General features: G+C 41.9%; 1 protein-coding gene across 1 annotated transcript; it reads left to right on the plus strand.

The window, feature by feature from the left end:
* Window positions 1-8,494: 8,494 nt before the first annotated feature.
* TRH (thyrotropin releasing hormone) lies at window positions 8,495-15,744 on the plus strand. The gene is made up of 3 exons (XM_007500260.3): window positions 8,495-8,681; window positions 10,697-10,905; window positions 14,017-15,744. Exons 2-3 carry the CDS (start codon window positions 10,710-10,712, stop codon window positions 14,496-14,498), a joined length of 678 nt encoding a protein of 225 aa, XP_007500322.2. The 5' UTR covers window positions 8,495-8,681; window positions 10,697-10,709; the 3' UTR covers window positions 14,499-15,744.
* The last annotated feature ends 1,582 nt before the right edge of the window (window positions 15,745-17,326 follow it).

A 17,326-nucleotide genomic window follows, 5' to 3' on the forward strand; every position in this document is an offset into this window, starting at 1 on the left:
TAAATTTTAATATTATTTTATTTGGTCGTTTTCATACATTATTCACTGGAAACAAAGATTGTTTTCTTTTCCTCCCCTCCCCTTCCCCCCCCCCCCCCCCCCCCCCCCGCCTTTCCCTCTCCCATAGCCGACGCATGATTCCACTGGTTATCACATGTGTTCTTGACTCGAACCCATTTCCCTGTTGTTGGAGTTTGCATTATAGTGTTCATTTAGAGTCTCTCCTCAGTCTTATCTCCTCCAACCCTGTAGTCAAGCAGTTGCTTTTCAGTGGTGTTTTTACTCCCACAGTTTATCCTCTGCTTGTGGGTAGTATTTTTTTTTAGATCCCTGCAGATTGTTCAGGGTCATTGCATTGATACTAATGGAGAAGTCCATCACCTTCGATTGTACCACAATGTATCAGTCTCTGTGTACAGTGTTTTCCTGGTTCTGCTCCTCTCGCTCTGCATTACTTCCTGGAGGTTGTTCCAGTCTCCATGGAACTTCTCCACTTTATTATTCCTTTTAGCACAATAGTATTCCATCACCAACATATACCACAATTTGTTCAGCCATTCCCCAATTGAAGGGCATCCCCTCATTTTCCAATTTTTGGCCACCACAAAGAGCGCAGCTATGAATATTTTTGTACAAGTCTTTTTGTCCATTATCTCTTTGGGGTACAAGCCCAGCAGTGCTATGGCTGGATCAAAGGGCAGACAGTCTTTTATCGCCCTTTGGACATAGTTCCAAATTGCCCTCCAGAATGGCTGGATCAATTCACAACTCCACCAGCAATGAATTAATGTCCCTACTTTGCCACATCCCCTCCAGCATTCATTACTTTGCATAGCTGTCATGTTAGCCAATCTGCTAGGTGTGAGATGATACCTCAGAGTTGGATACATAATTCTTTAAACTCATTTCTTCCTCACTTTGGGTCTAGCCAGGCGCTTTACCCATAGTACCACCCACCTGCCTCTATTCAAAAGATTGACTTTGAGGGCTTTGTCAGAAATCATTTCAGTAGTACTTACTTCTTTGTCTTTATTCATGTCATTTGAGATGTAACCTCAAACACTTTCCTTCTCTACATCTGGGTCTTTCGAATTACACTCATTCTTTGGAGGTCAGCTCAAATGCCATTTCCTCTACCACTACTCCTAGGGTTATTTGAGAAAGGCAATTGGCAAACCTTAAATCAGTACATAAATTCAAATTATCCTTCCATTTGCAAATTTGAAATAGGAATTTGTAGCTTGTGAATGTCCTTCTTACTTTCTATTCCGTATTGTAATTATCTGTACATATACCATAACTCTCTCATGAGATTATAAATTCCATGAGGTCAACAGCTACATGGCATAGTGGATATGGTCCTGACCTTGGTGTCATTAATCCTATGTGTAAATTCTGGTTCACACTGACTATTTGTGTGACATTGGTCAAATCCTTTAAACTCCACAATTTCCTCATTTGTAAAATGGGAATAATAATCCATTACTAACTCAAAGAGAGTCAAATAAGATAATGTATGAAAAACATTGTGTAGCCTACAAAATTCTATATAAATGCTTGTTATTAGTAGTATTAATGTTTAGATACTGGAGTCATCAACAAACATTTTATTTTTAAAATTTATTTATTTTAAAGTATTTCCCCAAGATTACATGATTCACATTCTCTCCCTCCCCTCTTCTCTGCCTCCTCCTGAAGCTGACATGCAATTCCACTGGTTTATATATACATCATCATTCAATATCTATTTCCATATTATTCATTTTCAACAAACATTTTAAAGCATCTATTATGTACCAGGCACTGTACTAAGAATTAGGTAAAGAAAGGCAAAAAGAGTTCTTTCCCTCAAGAGGTTGAATGTCTAATGGAGGAGACAGCATATAAATGTTACATAAAACAAGAGAGAGATTGGAGATAACTTCAACCATATAACAGAAACTTTATGTGATTGGGAAGGACCTCAGAAGTGATCCTGTATATTCCTTCACTTTACAAATCAAGAAATTAAGGACCTTAAATTAAGAAAATTTAATTAGAGGTAGAGTGATTTGCCCAAGATCACATAGGCAACCAGAATTTGAACCCAAGTCTTTTGACTTTATATCCACATCATGCTGCCTAAACTTTCAAAACATTTGTTGAATCCAGTTGGTATGGCAGATGAACACTGTATTGGAAGTCAGGATACCAGGGTGGTAGCACTGCCCAAGTTTCTAACTTGCTTTGTGACTTTGAATGAATCATATCAAACCTTCTTTAGGTTCCCATTTCTTCTTCTGTTAAATAGATTAGCCTAGATTGTCTTGAAAGTCCCTTATCTCTAAGGTCCCAGGTCTAAGATGTCACAGAGTGGCTGCCAGGCTGGGCTGGATTAGTAATAGATCAGCAAGTTCTCTCTCCAGAAGTCTTTTTTTTTTTTTAACCCTTATCTTCTGTCTTAGCATCAATACTGTATATTGGTTCCAAGGCAGAAGAGTGGTGAGGGCAAGGCAATGGGAGTTAAATGACTTGCTCAGGGTCACACAGCTAGGGAATGTCTGAGGCCAGATTTGAAGCTAAGATCTCCCATCTATAGCCCTGGCTTTCAATCATCTAAACCAACCAGCTGCTCCACTCTCCCCAGAATTCTGAAGCATGATGAAACCTACTTTTTCCTCCCCTTGGGATTGGTTTCCTTGGAGAGTTTTACAGATTTTTTTTCCCAAGCAAACTACTGCCTCTACATTTGCATAGCATTTCAAAACTTGACAATAAGGGACTGGTTTAGAAAAGGTAATGAACCAGAGGGAGAGAAATGCCAATAAGGCAAGACCACAGCCCTTTCTAAATTACTAGTTTTGGAAAACTGACTTCCCTCTCCCTCCCCACCCCCTGGAGAAATTTAACAGGAAAAGAGGCACTTGGAGATATTTTTTTGAACTCCTGTTGCCTCTCATCTGTTTGGTGAAATGACTTTCTGAATACATTACATTCTTAAATGGAAGTGACAGAAGCCAAATGGTGCTATGAAAAGAGCTTTGGACTGAGAGTCTGGTTACCAGGGATCAAGTTCTCATTCTGTTTCTCCCTCCCGGGAGACTTTAGGCAAGTCTCTTTTCTTCTCTGGGCTAAAGGCTCATCTGTGAAATGAGGTAGCTAGAGTAGATGATCTCTAAGGTCCCTTCTAGCTCTGACATCCTTTGATCTGTTTGGAAAATGAAGACAGATCGAATTCCATCTGGTAGGCAAATATACTGGACGATATTCCCTGGACTGGTAAATTCTAGTCCTGATCTTAATTTTCAGCTGCCTAGATGACAAGATTATAAATTCAATCTCTTCCTAACCCAGTTGGTTTTGTCCCATTTTCCAACCACAGACTAAATATTTTACATAAATCACATACCAAATCTTAATCCTTACTGGTTTCTTACAAATCTCGTGACCTTAGTCAAAAGAGGACAAAGTCACAATATGGGCCCTCAGTGTAGAATCATTCTACCATCCCCACTCTTTTCTCCATCATGGTCACCATAATTTTTAAAAAATCTTTTCTCTTTTTACAATTGGATGAAAGAAATAATGGAAACTAGAGTGCCTTCCTGAGGTCCCCTCTCAGTTGCTGGACAACACTCTGTCTGAGGGAAGTTGCTTTTGTAAAGGTAATTTGAGAATTCTTCATTAATGTGAAAATTCACTCTTATTTTCCTTGTTAATTTTGGATATTTGTATAATGGGTTTTCTTAAAGTGGGCCCCTCCCAGAACTAAAGCTAAAGTTCAAGAAAGCTCTATCCAAAGGGTGTGTGTGTGTGTGTGTGTGTGTGTGTGTGTGTGTGTGAATCATTCAGTCAGCACTTCATATGAGTGACCTCTAATGTTCACTCCTTATTGTTCCCCTGTTAAATTTACTAGATGACCATGCTACTAGACACATAATCCTTTTTAGCCAGCCAGGACAGGGGGAATTTTTATTTCAAAATCTTTACACAAAGCACAAACATAGCTACCTGGACCACAATCTGAAAGAGATATGACCCTTTGGAAATGATTTGAGCTTTTGAATTTCCAAATTAACTTTTATCTTTGGGAGGTTTAGGGTAGGGGCAGGGATGAGTTTCATGAGAAAAAGCTTCTAGACTGTTTCATTGCTTCTCTACAAGAAGATTTTATCCTTAGAATTGTAGAATGACTGAGTTTAGGACAAAGAAAGCCAGAGCTAGAAGTAACCTTAGAGCACAAAATATCAGAAAACAGAATTTTAGGGTAAGAAGGGACCTTATAGATGACCAAGTTAAAACCTTTCATTTTTTAGAGAAGGAAATTGGAGCAGTAACTTGACCACATAGGAAAGAAGGGGTCTAACTTCAATTAAGGTTAGGATTAACACTGTTAACCATCATTTCTCATCATCATCTTTTTTATATAGGAGAGATGAGTTCTTCTTAGATGGTAGACACAGCTCTAGGTAGACACAGTCAAGACTTTAGGACAAGGCTATTGGTTTCCTTCTCTAATATATCTTGGCTCCAAATCTCCCCTCCTTTGCCATCCTGAATCTTTCAAGACTCACCTGGCTTCACTTCTTTTAGGAGGGTTTCCATAATTGTACCATTTGCCAGTAATATTTTGCCTTCCTAACCTAAAACCCTGTCAGCATTGCTTCAGTGAGCACATTGCATATTACAAGGTCTTCTACTTGCTTCCCCTATTTTAAATCTTAGTTCCCCAAGGGGATTTTAAGTTCCCTGAGGACAAGGATAGCATTTTTCTTTCTTGTCCTATCCCCCACTGCCCAAATACAGGAATTGGTGCATGATAGGCACTCTCAAATTGAATTGGATTGATCTTGAGATATTATCGTTGAGAAATAGTAGATATCAGGGGTGTCCAAACCTATTTGGACAATGAAAAAATTAGTCACTCATTGGGTTGTTTTGCTTCCAGGATATAAACCAAGAGAGACAATCCTCACCTCCCAGCTTGGAAAATTACAGTTTTGATCTGGTCATTCCATGGTAAATAATAAAAACTTAAATTTAGATTGTGCTTTGTCTTACCAAATACTTTCCTCACAATAGCCCTATAAGGAAGCAATGCAAATATAATTCTCTCCATTTAGTAACTTTATATTATCCAGAAACTAAAACCCTAGATCCTTAGCCTAATATTCAGTGCTTTTCACTCTCTGGCCTCCTAGAAAAGAGATGTTCATTGTCTTCAATAATCAGAAAAAAAAACTGCTCTTTGAAAGAAAGGGTAAATTTGTTATCTAGGTCTCCAAGGTGTAGAAGTGAGAAAAATGAGTGAGTGTTAGAGAAAAGTAGATTTTCATTTGAAATAAGAAAAGGCTTTCTAATAGCCTGGGCTGTTTAACCAAGAATTGGTCTATTTTGGTAGATGCTAAATTGTGCCCTACCTCTCTCTGCACTTTCCCTCTTTCCCCCATTTCACATTCAATTAGTAACTAGTAGTCTAGATTTTTGTAAAAGTACCCCCAGTGGATGGGGTAATGAACTAGTGAACCTCTGTGATCCCTTCCAGCTCTGAGAGTCTATGGTTTTATTTGGGATGGCATAATTCTCAGAGAATTTAGGGCACAAAAGGGCCTTAAGAGAACATCTAGTCTAGTCCCCTTGTCATAAGGATGAGGGAGTTGAATCTCAGACATTAAATGACTTTGCCCCAAATCCCAGAAACAGTAAACAGAGATAGGATTCTCACCCTGGTCCTTTGGACTTTTGCATGGTTTTTGTCTTGTCATTTTTAGAATTTAAGCTCCATAACTGCAATGTTGGAATCTTCCTCTCTGCTGTGGACAATTCTCACTTACGTGTGGAGGTTTAATAAATGAAGAACAGAGTTAGAACAGTGACTACCACTGGGCACTTGAGAGTTGCAGCCTAGTGTGATAGAGATGTGGTACCTTGGACAGCACTCCCAACCTCTTCTTAATGTCTCTCTTCCCTTCCCAGCCCCTCAGTGCTGAAGCTGTAAATCAGTACCTGGTGTTACTGTTAGAGCTGGGTTTATTATTACATGCTCACTTCTGTCTCTGCTTCCTTTGAACCCCATACAGCACTTATTTTCTCTACGGCTCTAAAGGCACTTAATTATGAATTGTCTTATATTGATATTTAACAGTTTCATGTAGAGGTATGTCTTATTTTCGCAGCTAGAGTGCAAGTTTCTAGAAGAGACAAGTCCTATGTTGATGTTAGATAAATCGTTGAAAATTGTAGATTCAGAATTGTAGAGTGTAAAAAATTGTAGATTTTTAGATCTTAGTCCCTTCTTGCCCTACTCAGTAAGTGTTTGGACTGACATTCAAACTCAGTACTGTCTCTGAATCTCTTGCTCTTTCTACTGTAATTGCTGCCTTCTTAAAAAAAAAAAAAGCAGTGATTTGGGAAACTGGGGGTTTTGTTTATATCACAAATAATAGAATTTGAGATCCAGACATTAGGACAGTATGCTTATTTTAAATTGATCTTACCAATATGTTCATGTCTTTATTAGTTCAGAAGGAAATCTACCTTCTCTGCCCCAGGATACATATTCCATTATCACTACCATCCTACACACCTTCTTATGTGTGACTTGTTTTCCCTTCAGTCTTCATGGATCATCCATTCAGCATATTCCTCTGGTTCTTTGCAAGTTTCTTATCTCCATTTTATTGGCAAAGAAATGGAATCCCTCAAAAAGGAAGAAGTCATGATCAGCACCACCAAGTAGAGCTGACATAAGAACCCATGTCTTCTTTCTCCATAATTCAATGTTCATGCCATTTACTTCACCATTGCTCCCTGAGTTCTACTTCTGACTCTGTGCTTTTCTCAGCTAAGCAGGGAGAAACAAAGAAGACTTGTTTCCTAAGATGACTTCATTCATAGGTATAGGCAGACACTTTGTACATAGTATGATTACAGAGATGCTGAGGAGGCTTCCTGGTCCCACAAATGATTTACCCAGTTGACTACCTTTGTGCCTGACATTCTAAGACCAAAATGCAGAGCTGATTTTCCAGGTCTAAGCTTCCACCCTAGAAGTCATCCAGTCTAAGCCTTTCATTTTACAGATGAGGAAACTGAGACCTATGTAGGAAGAAGAGATTTTTCTCAGGTCATACAAGTACTGATGGAGCAGAAAAGCTGGAATTTAAATCCCACTCCAGTACTCTTTTTGCAGTATCCAGAAGCCTCCTAGAGCTTATTACAATATAAATAGCCTCTAGTCTGGGAAATAAACTCTCCATGGAGATTAAAGCAGGTCTTAGAACTGAGTGGGTCAGTGAATGCTCAAATGCCTGGAGGAAGGAATGGACCATTGATCAAACCTTTCCACCTTTTGGGCTTTAGTTTTCACATCAATAAAACAGGGATAATAGTCTCCTTCCTTATCAACTTTATGAGAGTATTGTGGGGGATTTAACAAGTGCCTATAGGATTAGCAGCTTCTGATGCAATATTTTTATAGAATTCTTTTGGAGGGGGTTCATGATTTTCCTAGGCATGGTACCTGGTTCTCATTTCTTGACTTTTTTGCCCTCCCTAATTAGGATTTAGTTTCCTCTCTGGTGGTTGTGTGTGGGTCAGCCCCAGCTACATCCATTATAATGATAGGTTTCTGAAAATAAATGTGCCATAAGAAATTAGAAACAGAAAAAGGTCCCCCAGCTCTCATCAGCATCCATTTGGAGCTAGGGCTGTCTGGGAGCCCTTTGGAAATCCTGCAATTAGTCTAGTTTTCTAATCATACCCTCAAACACTATAGGGAGGTGCTATCAGTAAGAAGCTGCATTTCTCAATGCCCTCCTTATCCTGCGCCAGAATGGTCTATGAGATTTAATATTTTAGTGATTTCACTCAGTTGCTGTGTTATTGTAGACAAGGCAGATCCCTCTCCTCTCTCACATTCCATTCCCATAAAATAGAAGTTTAGACTAGATGACATTTAGGGTCCCTTCCAAGTTTTAACAGTCTAGGATCCCAGAGGCATAATGATATAGTAGAAGGAACACTGGAACAAGAGCATGGAGATCTAGGTTCCAAAACTGGTTTTGTTCCTTATTCCTCATGTGACTGTGGGCAAGTCATTTCCTCATCTGTAAAATGAGGCAGCTAGGTTAGATGTCCTCTAAAGTCAAAATTGTAGAACTAGGTGATCTCTAAGGTAGGATTTCTATGGTCTTGAGGAATCTTTCCTACCTCCTTTTCACTCCTTAGTCCTTCATTTTATTTAGCTTCCCATCTGTCCTGCACCAAATTTCCTTGTTCAGAGAGGGATGGCTCAGCCTTTGAGCTGTCTGCCCCACAAGATAACTCTAGTACCCTTGAAGCCTTGAAGGAACATCTATTAGGACCCTGGGTGACTAGTGAATCCTGGTAGAAATGACCAAGAGCTTTGGTCTGAGCCCCACTCCAATGACATCAGACCTAGCTGGGGTGGGTGGTGATGGTGGAATTGAGGGGTTGAGAGAGGTGAGGAGTGACCTCACTCCTAGTTATTTGCATATCAGGCTGGGTATAAGTAGGGCAGGCAGCACATCATTGCACTAACAGCAGGGAGGGAGCTCCGGCGTTTCTTGTACGTGTTTGCCACCACTCTTGCTCCAGCCTCAGCCTCAGAAGCCTCACTCTGCCCAGGAGCTCTGGCACACTCTTGGAGAGAAAGCAACTCCCCAGCTGGACTCAGACAGGTAATTCTCAAGCTTTTTCTCTGAAGTCAATGAAGCCTGAGATGGGAGAGGGTTTTTTATCTCAATGAATAAGGCTGAGCATGATGGTGGAATTGGAGGCTGAAGCTGAAAAGGTTAGATGAGAAAATCTTACCTCCAAAGCTAATGGGATGCTTGTTTCAGGGAGCTGCATATCTGGGCATAGGATTTGGGTATAGACTGAGAAGAGCCAAGAAATCTTTCATCTGTGGAGTATTTGATACTTTTAAAAGAACTTTTCTGCAGGTTATCTCCTTTGAGCATAAACCTAGAAATCTATAATGCCTAGTTTTAAATATCTGTATAGACTGTGTAAATGATACATTTCTTCACAATTGATGGACAATTAGGAGTATGCTTTAATAAGTCTAATTTTTCTTCTCTGTCTATACAAATGTGGCAATATTTTTTGTACTATAATATTTGTCATAAAATCTTAGCACTTAAATCTTATATTTCAAAATCCAAACTCTAAAGTTCTGACTCTAAGATGCCCAGTATTATAATCACAGATTTAGAAGGAACCTTAGAGGCCAAATGGTCTAACACCTTCATTTCAAGGATGACAAGACAGAAGTCCAGAGATGGGAAATGGCCTTTCCCAAGGTCACACAGGTAGTAAATGGTGAAACCAAAATTTGAAACTAGGTCTTCTGACTCCCAATCCAATAAAACTCTAAAGTTCCAATTGTAAGATTTCAACTTGAAGTTTCTATGATAAATATATATATGTATATGAAGATAATGTTCATTAATATGTATATGCATGCATATCTTTAAAATATAGAGAAGAGTGAGTGAATATCAAAAATATGTCAAGCAATTTATCCATCTTTTACTATATACAAAATATTATGAATGGTGGTATGTAATAAATACACAGCAAGTCTCAAAAGAAGGAAGATCTGAGTTTGAATTCTGCCTCTGTAACATATGGACCCTGGGTCAATCATTTAACCTTGCAGTGTTGTAGGCTACTTTCTAAGTTACAAAGAAGTTGCTGACCTTCATTGACAGAGGCAGTTTCCTCATCTAAGATTTCCTATATCACTGAAATCACAGGAGGTCCAGACCTTCTCCCAATAGTATTCATAATTTATATATTAATTATATTTTCAATCAAACAGAGAAAAGAGGAAATAATTTGTAAGAGTATATTTCACTGAGAAATTAAAACTCTTTAAGAATTTGGACCACTGCTCTAAAAGCTGCCTTGAAGTTTAAGGTGAACAAGCTCCTGATCTAAGGGAGTAGATATACTAAAAAGCCCAGAGTCAATTTCTCAAGAAATCAAATCAGTACCTGCCTCAGGGTCTTTCCATATGCAAAGGTATTTGTCTGGTGTGTAAGGTTCTATGGGTAAAACATGAGATTTTCCTAGAACCCCCAAAATGATGGAAGAGATAGTGAGAAAGAAGGGAATCAGAGAGAGAAGAAGAGAAAGAAAGCAAATGGAACAAAGAAAAAAAGGGATAAGAAGCTGAAAGAGGGAGGGGAAAGAAAGAGGGCCTGAGAAGGAAATGAGAGATGGATAGTGACTAAAGGAGGAAGAAAAGAAGAAAGGCTGATAGAGGGGGAGGAAAGAAAAAAATCAGGGTCAAAGACAGGAGAAAGAAAAGGGAGAAAAGAGAGGAGGATGGTAGAGGAGCAGTAGAGCAGAAGAGCAGAACATGGTAAGGAGAGAGAAAGAGAGAGAGAGAGAGAGAGAGAGAGAGAGAGAGAGAGAGAGAGAGAGAGAGAGAGAGAGAGAGAGAGAGAGAGAGAGAGAGAGAGAGAGAGAGAGAGAGAGAGAGAGAGAGAGAGAGAGAGAGAGAGAGAGAGAGAGAGAGAGAGAGAGAGAGAGAGAGAGAGAGATTTTTTTTTCTGGTGTGGAATGTGGATTTTTTTACTCCTGTTCAGAAATGACTGGGTGTCTGATCTCAAAGATACTAATGGTTTTGCTCTGCCCCTATTTTCTCCCAATTCCCTGCCTGTCCTTTTACTGCAATGCTGGATAGCTCCAGTACCACCATGACCCACCTGTGGCTGCTGCCGCTGCTCCTGTCCCTGACTCTGTCCAGTGTCTCTGTAAATCTTGGCCATTCTGCTGCAGCAGAAGTGGATAGTGAAGAGCAGAGTCACCTGGAAGAGATCCTGCAGAGGGCTGAGCACCTCCTCCTCCAGTCAAACCTGCAAAAATTAGAAGAGGACGGAGAGAACGACTCAGGTAAGGTGATGGGTCATCTGCCCTTTGAAACCTGGTCTTTGCCTTTTCAAACTTGGAGGGACATGGAATACTCACTGGGATTCTGTTCAAGTGAGAGCTGGGTCAATCCTGTGCTACTGAAAGATATCATTCTTCTTCTTACTGTTCCTCTCCCTTTCTACACTTGTCCACTGGGTTGTGGTGTTTATGCTCTTTCTAACATCAAAGACTGGGAAATGATTAACAGGTTTCTGCTGAATTATTAATATTTTCAAGTAAACTGCAGACTCAGAGAATATTAGAGTTGGAAGGGACTCTATAGGTTGCTTCATTGAACTCCCTTGCCTTATAGCTAAATGTCCTCATATGTAAAATGAGAGTTGGATTAGATTCTCTTTAAAGACTCTTCCAGGTGTAGCCAGATCTCTGATCCCTGTTCAAATTCCATATCTGAGTTTTGTCATCTGTGTATTCTTGGTCAAGTCACTTACTTCCCATAAGCCTCAATTTTTCTCATCTGTAAAATGAAGGCATCAGATCCACCCAGTTCTAGATCTAAGACCTGATGACCATTTAATCCAGTTATACTGTGATTTTATGAGCCTCAGAAATGGCCAAATTACACAGCTAATTAATAATATCAGGAAAATGCCCCAAATTCTCTTACCCATATTTTAAAGTGTGTGTGTGTGTGTATGTGTGTAGCTAGGTGGCTCAGGAGATAGAGTGCCAGGCCTGGATATGGGAGGTCCTGGGTTCAAATCTGGCCTTAGACACTTCCTTTGTAGCTGTGTGACTCTGGGCAAACCCCTTAACCTCAATTTCCTAGCCCTTCTCACAATTCTGCCTTCTAAGATGGAAGGTAAGGGCTTTTTGAATGACTCCTAAGATTTCTTTCTCTCTTCTTCTCTTCCCCATGCCCCACTATTGTCTATATATGTGATGGCACTGGCCACACTCTTGGCAAAGCCCCTTCTGAGGGCAGAGGGATTAGCTCCACCTGAAAGGACCATTCATCTCTTCTCTGCTTTTAATTAGGATTCATGGAATACTGAAGTGCCTTTTTTGTCTCTGGGTCTGTAAGGTTTATGTGGGTAGAGACAGGTTATGGCTACACTAATCCCTTTAGCCTAATGATGAGTGACTAGGATGAGAGATCTAGCGGGCTGACTCTGGGAGATTTTATTTTATTTTATTTTTTAGGAAAATTTTACTTAATTAGTTAATTTAGAATATTTTTCTATGGTTACAAGACTCATGCTCTTTCCCTCTCCTCCTTCCACCCCCCTTCCGTAGCTGATGCGTAATTCCACTGGGTTTCCCATGTGTCATTGATCAGGACCTATTTCCATATTGATAACTGCACCAGGGTGATCATTAGAGTCTACATTCCCAATCATATCCCCATCGGCCTGGGAGATTTTACACCAACACTTGCCCTAAGCTCAGTGTTCCCTCCAGGTAACCTACAACCTAATAATAATTATAGCATTTACATACTGCTTTTAAGGCTTGCAAAACACTTTACAAACATTATCTTATTTGATGATCACATTACTCTGTGAGGTAATAATGATCCCCATTTTACAGATGAGGAAACTGAGCTCTGGAGAGTGACTTACCCCAGGGTTAGCCTGAGTCTGAAAATTTGAATTCAGGTATTCTAAATGCCAAGTCCAGCACTCTAACCACCGCATCATCTCGATGCTCCTGTTACATACTTCCTCTGCTTACTGTGGTCCTTGACTCCACTCCAGCTCCCTTTTTGCAAAGGTGGGAGGGAACTGGGCTTCTGGGGGGGGGAATAGCTTCCAGCTGAATCATTTCTTTTGGGTCCCACCACTGAAACCACCTGGCTGCTGAGTATGGGTCAAAAATGCTTGACAAATCATTTATCAATGCAGCACTTTTTAATGGGGCGTACAATGTGGAGATAGCTTTATGAAATGATTTCCCCAAAGAAGCAGCCTGATTCTCTGTTGTCCAAGAAGCCTGCTGACCAAGGGGCCGAGGCTGGCATTTCTGAGTGCCCTGGGCTTGGCACGATGGGCATAACTAATCTTTATGAGCACAATGAGGGAGCATGGTGTGGGCGTGAGCCGGTGTTGCTGGCTATTTACCAGGGCTGGGTCCGAGTGGGTTCGTGAGTTCCTCTACCTGTGTCCAGATGAGTCTGTTTAGGAGTGAGAAGGGTGATTTGAAAGGGCTTTGAAGGAGGAGTGGGAAGAGAGCTGGATTTGAAGGCAGACGCTGTCCGTTCAATGCCTCCCTCTTTCACCTACTCCCTGGCTCACTTGAGGGGACTCACTTCCCTCTTCCTCATCTATAAAATGAGGGGGTTAGTCTAGATGACCGCGGAGCTTCCTTCCATCTCTGAATCCTGGATCTTTTGAGAAAGGGGGCTTCTCAGTGAAAGGAGATTGGCTGGCTGGGTATATGAGAGTGTCTATAGGCAGATGAGTCTGGAAGGGACAGTCAGGACTGATAATATTAACACATGTCATTCTTCTGTCTAATGGCATGCTTGTAAATGTTTAACAACCAGCCCCCTGGAAAGAAAACAGTACTTGTGACTCTTAAGTTTAATTTGCATTATTAACATTTTTATTCATCATTGTTCAAGTCTAAACAATCGTAGCATTTGGCATTTTCCAAGGTTTGGGGAAAATTTAATCATTGGTTCTCATAATCCGGTGGGAGCTGGCTCCAGCACAACCTTGGTTCTACTCCAATCCCAGTCCTACCCCAATAGGTGGCCTTCATTTTGTCCACTCTGCCACCATGTTGGAAACCACCCATTGGCTCCACTTAGAACCAGCTTAAGTTTCTGTTTCCAGCATCAAAGGGCTGTTAAGTGGCAAAGTTACAGTTTTTGTAGGCTCATTTTCTCTTTTTTCCTAGTGTGATTGGTTACTAGGGGGCAAATTTATTTCATGGGCAGAGAAAGCAACCCAAAACAATGAAGTACTAATGGTGGAACCTCGGGCATTGTGATGGGCAAGGGGGAGGCATTTGGGGAGGCCCCTCTAATTTTATCTCATAGGTAGCCCCTCACTTCCAATGCACCAAAGACTGGTGCTGAGAGTACCGTGGTGATGGGAGTTTTACCCACTGATGTGTTTCCCTTTCCAGAGTTGCAGGCTCCCCAGCTAAACTGGCTGGTGAAGAGGCAGCACCCTGGGAAGAGATTCTCTGAGGCCTTCGAGAAGAGGCAGCATCCAGGCAAAAGGGAAGAAGAAGACGAGGTGGAGGAGGGGATGGAGGATGGAGGAGCCACCATGGAAGCCCACAAACGCCAGCACCCAGGCAAGCGAGAGGAGGAGGCCTGGGAGGCTGATGGTGAGAAGCCAAAGAGACAACATCCAGGTCGAAGGGCCTCCTGGGTCAAGGACAGCGAGGGGGACGTCTCCAAGCGGCAGCACCCGGGCAAACGGAATCTGGACCTTGACAGCCAAGGCTCGGCCTTCCCTTGCAGCCCCTGGGAGTCCTCCCACTGCAGCCTCTTACTAGAGCTCTTGGATGAGCTCAGCCGGGGCCCAGCGCCCGAGAAGAGGCAGCACCCGGGGAGGAGGTCGTCCTGGGGAGGAGAGGGAGGCCAGGATGAAGAGGTGTAAAACCCACCAGGCTGAAGGGAGACCGTTGAACCTCTGTGTGTGGTTTCTGCGTGTGCCGTGAATAATACTTACAAGCTGTTGTTTTTTCTCCTACTTAATTCTCTCAATTCCTTGCTAGTGATTTATGGGCAGAATATCCCTTATCTCTAGGGGTCAGGCCCAGGCTCTGAGGGCCGGGGGAAGGAGAATGGGGAAGGGGAGGACAGGGTGGATTCTCCCCTGAGCCAAGCCCCTTCCCAAAGACCCACCCTCAAGCGCCTCTCAGATTAGGGGGTTTAGACTTGAGTAGAAAACAGAGAGGGACCCTTTCCCTGGGCCTGGAGCTTGTAAAGAGGGAAAGGATGTGGAGAAGGGGCAGAGGAGCCTGACCCAGTGTTCAAGTCTCTGAAGAGAGTTCAAGTTCTCTCCATCTCTGTCTAGTCCAGCCCAGGTAAGCTTGCTGGTAGCTGAGATGTTTCCGGCTCCTGCTTCCCGAGTTCCATGAAATTCAGGTCTTTCTGGAGGATAAAATTCTCAAGAAGGAGTGAGGGTCAAGAAGGTGGGCAGGATCTGTCGCCCCCACCTTTCATCAGCAGCGAACTCCCTCTCTCCTTCCCCGAGTCTCCCCAGACTTTCTTAGTGACCCACAGAATCCCCATTTCCTCCTTTTGAATATGAGCAAGATCTGAGGCAGGGAAGAAGAGACAACAGGCAGTGGGCAAGGCTTGGCCATGGAAATGGGGAGGAGAGGAGCAGCTAGTCCTTAAACTCAGGGACATCATTCAAGAAGGAAATCCAAAAAGAGAATCAACAAGTCACTAGAGGTCTTCCTGAGGATCCTCCATGATTTGGTCCTTGAGGTCCCATCTTTCCTTCCCCCTGCCTGGGCTTCATCAGTTTCCTTCTTCATTGGCCAAAGGTTCTTCTCAGTCCCTCTGCTCCCCCAAGAGATGCCACCTGCAGGTTTCTCCCTGGATTCATTTCCTTGTTTTATCCCCAATATAGGCATCCCCGACCTGAAATTTTGCTAATGCCATTTGAATCCCATAAAACCCAGCTTGGTAGAAAAAAACCCAAAATTAAACGGAAGTAGAAAAGCTACTTTTCTAGGTAAAGATCTCTTGTGGGAGAGGGATGTTGGCTATGGGAAGGAATGTTTGTACATATGAATGTTTTAATATCAAAGTGCAAGTGTGACTTGTCTGTTCACTCCAATCCCTTTGGAAGCTTCATAATACTAATAAAAATTGCATCTGGATGAGCCTTATAACTTTGTGATTGCACTTCTGCTGAATATCAGATTTGTAGAGCTGGTGGAGACATTAGAGATCATTCTAGTCCAATGCCCTCATTTTGCAGAGGCAAAAATGGAGACCCAGAGAATATAAAAGTTAGGAGGAAACTGAGAAGCAATCCAGACTTTCTCTCTTTCTCTGTCTCTCTCTCTCTGTCTCTCTCTTTCTCTCTCTCTCTGTCTCTCTGTCTCTCTCTCTCTCTCTCTCTCTCTCTCTCTCTCTCTCTCTCTCTCTCTCTCTCTCTCCCTCTCTTTCCCTCCCTCTCCCTTTCTCTCTCCCTCTCCCTCTCCCTCCCTCATTCTCTCTCTCTCTCTCTCTCTCTCTCTCTCTCTCTCTCTCTCTCTCTCTCTCTTTCTCTCTCTCTCTTTTTCTCTCTCTCCATGCTCTCAAGCATCTTATATTCTATTGCATCTATTATATCCATTGTCTGCATGTTATATATGTGCATCAATCAATAAAAAGTAATTTCATGGCATCATGGAATGTGAGAATTAGAAGGGATCTCAGGTCATTTGGTTCTACCTATACATGAAAGGAACACACCTGACAAATGGTCATCCAGCTGAAGACCTCCAAAGAGGGGTAACCCACTGCCTCTTGAGGTAGCCCACTGAACTTTTAGATAGCTCCAACTGTCTTTCTTGATATCCAGCTTAAAGTTCTTTTCAACTTTCTTCCAACTTTCCTGCTTTTGCCCTCTGAGGTCAAGCAAAGCAAGTCCAAGAATTCCTCCCCAAAATAGCCCTTTAGATGTGCCATTAGAGCTATCATCCCTATCTCCACTCCCATTCCTCAGGCTCTTCTTCTGCAAACTAAATATGCTCAAAAGACAGAGCATTAACAATATGGGGGATCAGAGAAGGCTTCTCATGAGCTGAGCCTAAGAGGGGGATAAGAAGAGGAAATCAAGAATTCCTGAAGCTCTCTGACCTGACAAGGACCTCAGATTCCATCTCATCCAATACCCCCTTTCTCATTTTAAGTAACTTGCTCAAAGGTCTCCAAATTAGTGGCCTGGGTAATGGAACAATGTTTGAACTCCTGTAATTTCTGCTCATGTCTATTTAAGAATGCTATCCACTTTTTTCCTTTCAAGCAACTGAGGCAAACATTACACTATGAATTTTGTCATTAAATCCACTACATCTCACATAACCTTGGAGTAATAAATTTAGGGCTGGAAGGGATTATAGAAGACTTCTATTGCTTACACTTATTTAGTATTTATTATATGTCAGGCACTCTGCTGAGCACGCTACAATGATTACCTCATTTGATCCTCACAACAAACCTGGGAGTTGGGCGCTTAATTATCCATTGTCCTATACAGTCAATATGTGTCAGAAACAGAATTTGAACTCAGGCTTGTACCATACTGGGCAGCTTGGTGGAGCAGTGGATAGAGTGCTGGACCTGGAGGCAGGAAGATCTGAATTCAATTCTGGCCTCAGACACTTACTAGCTATGTGACCCTGGGTACACCACTTAACCTCTTTGCCTCAGTTTCCTCATCTGTAAAATGAGCTGAAAAGGAAATGGCAAACCACTCCAGTA

The sequence above is a fragment of the Monodelphis domestica genome, chromosome 7, assembly GCF_027887165.1.
Source record: "Monodelphis domestica isolate mMonDom1 chromosome 7, mMonDom1.pri, whole genome shotgun sequence".
NCBI classification, from domain to species: domain Eukaryota; kingdom Metazoa; phylum Chordata; class Mammalia; order Didelphimorphia; family Didelphidae; genus Monodelphis; species Monodelphis domestica.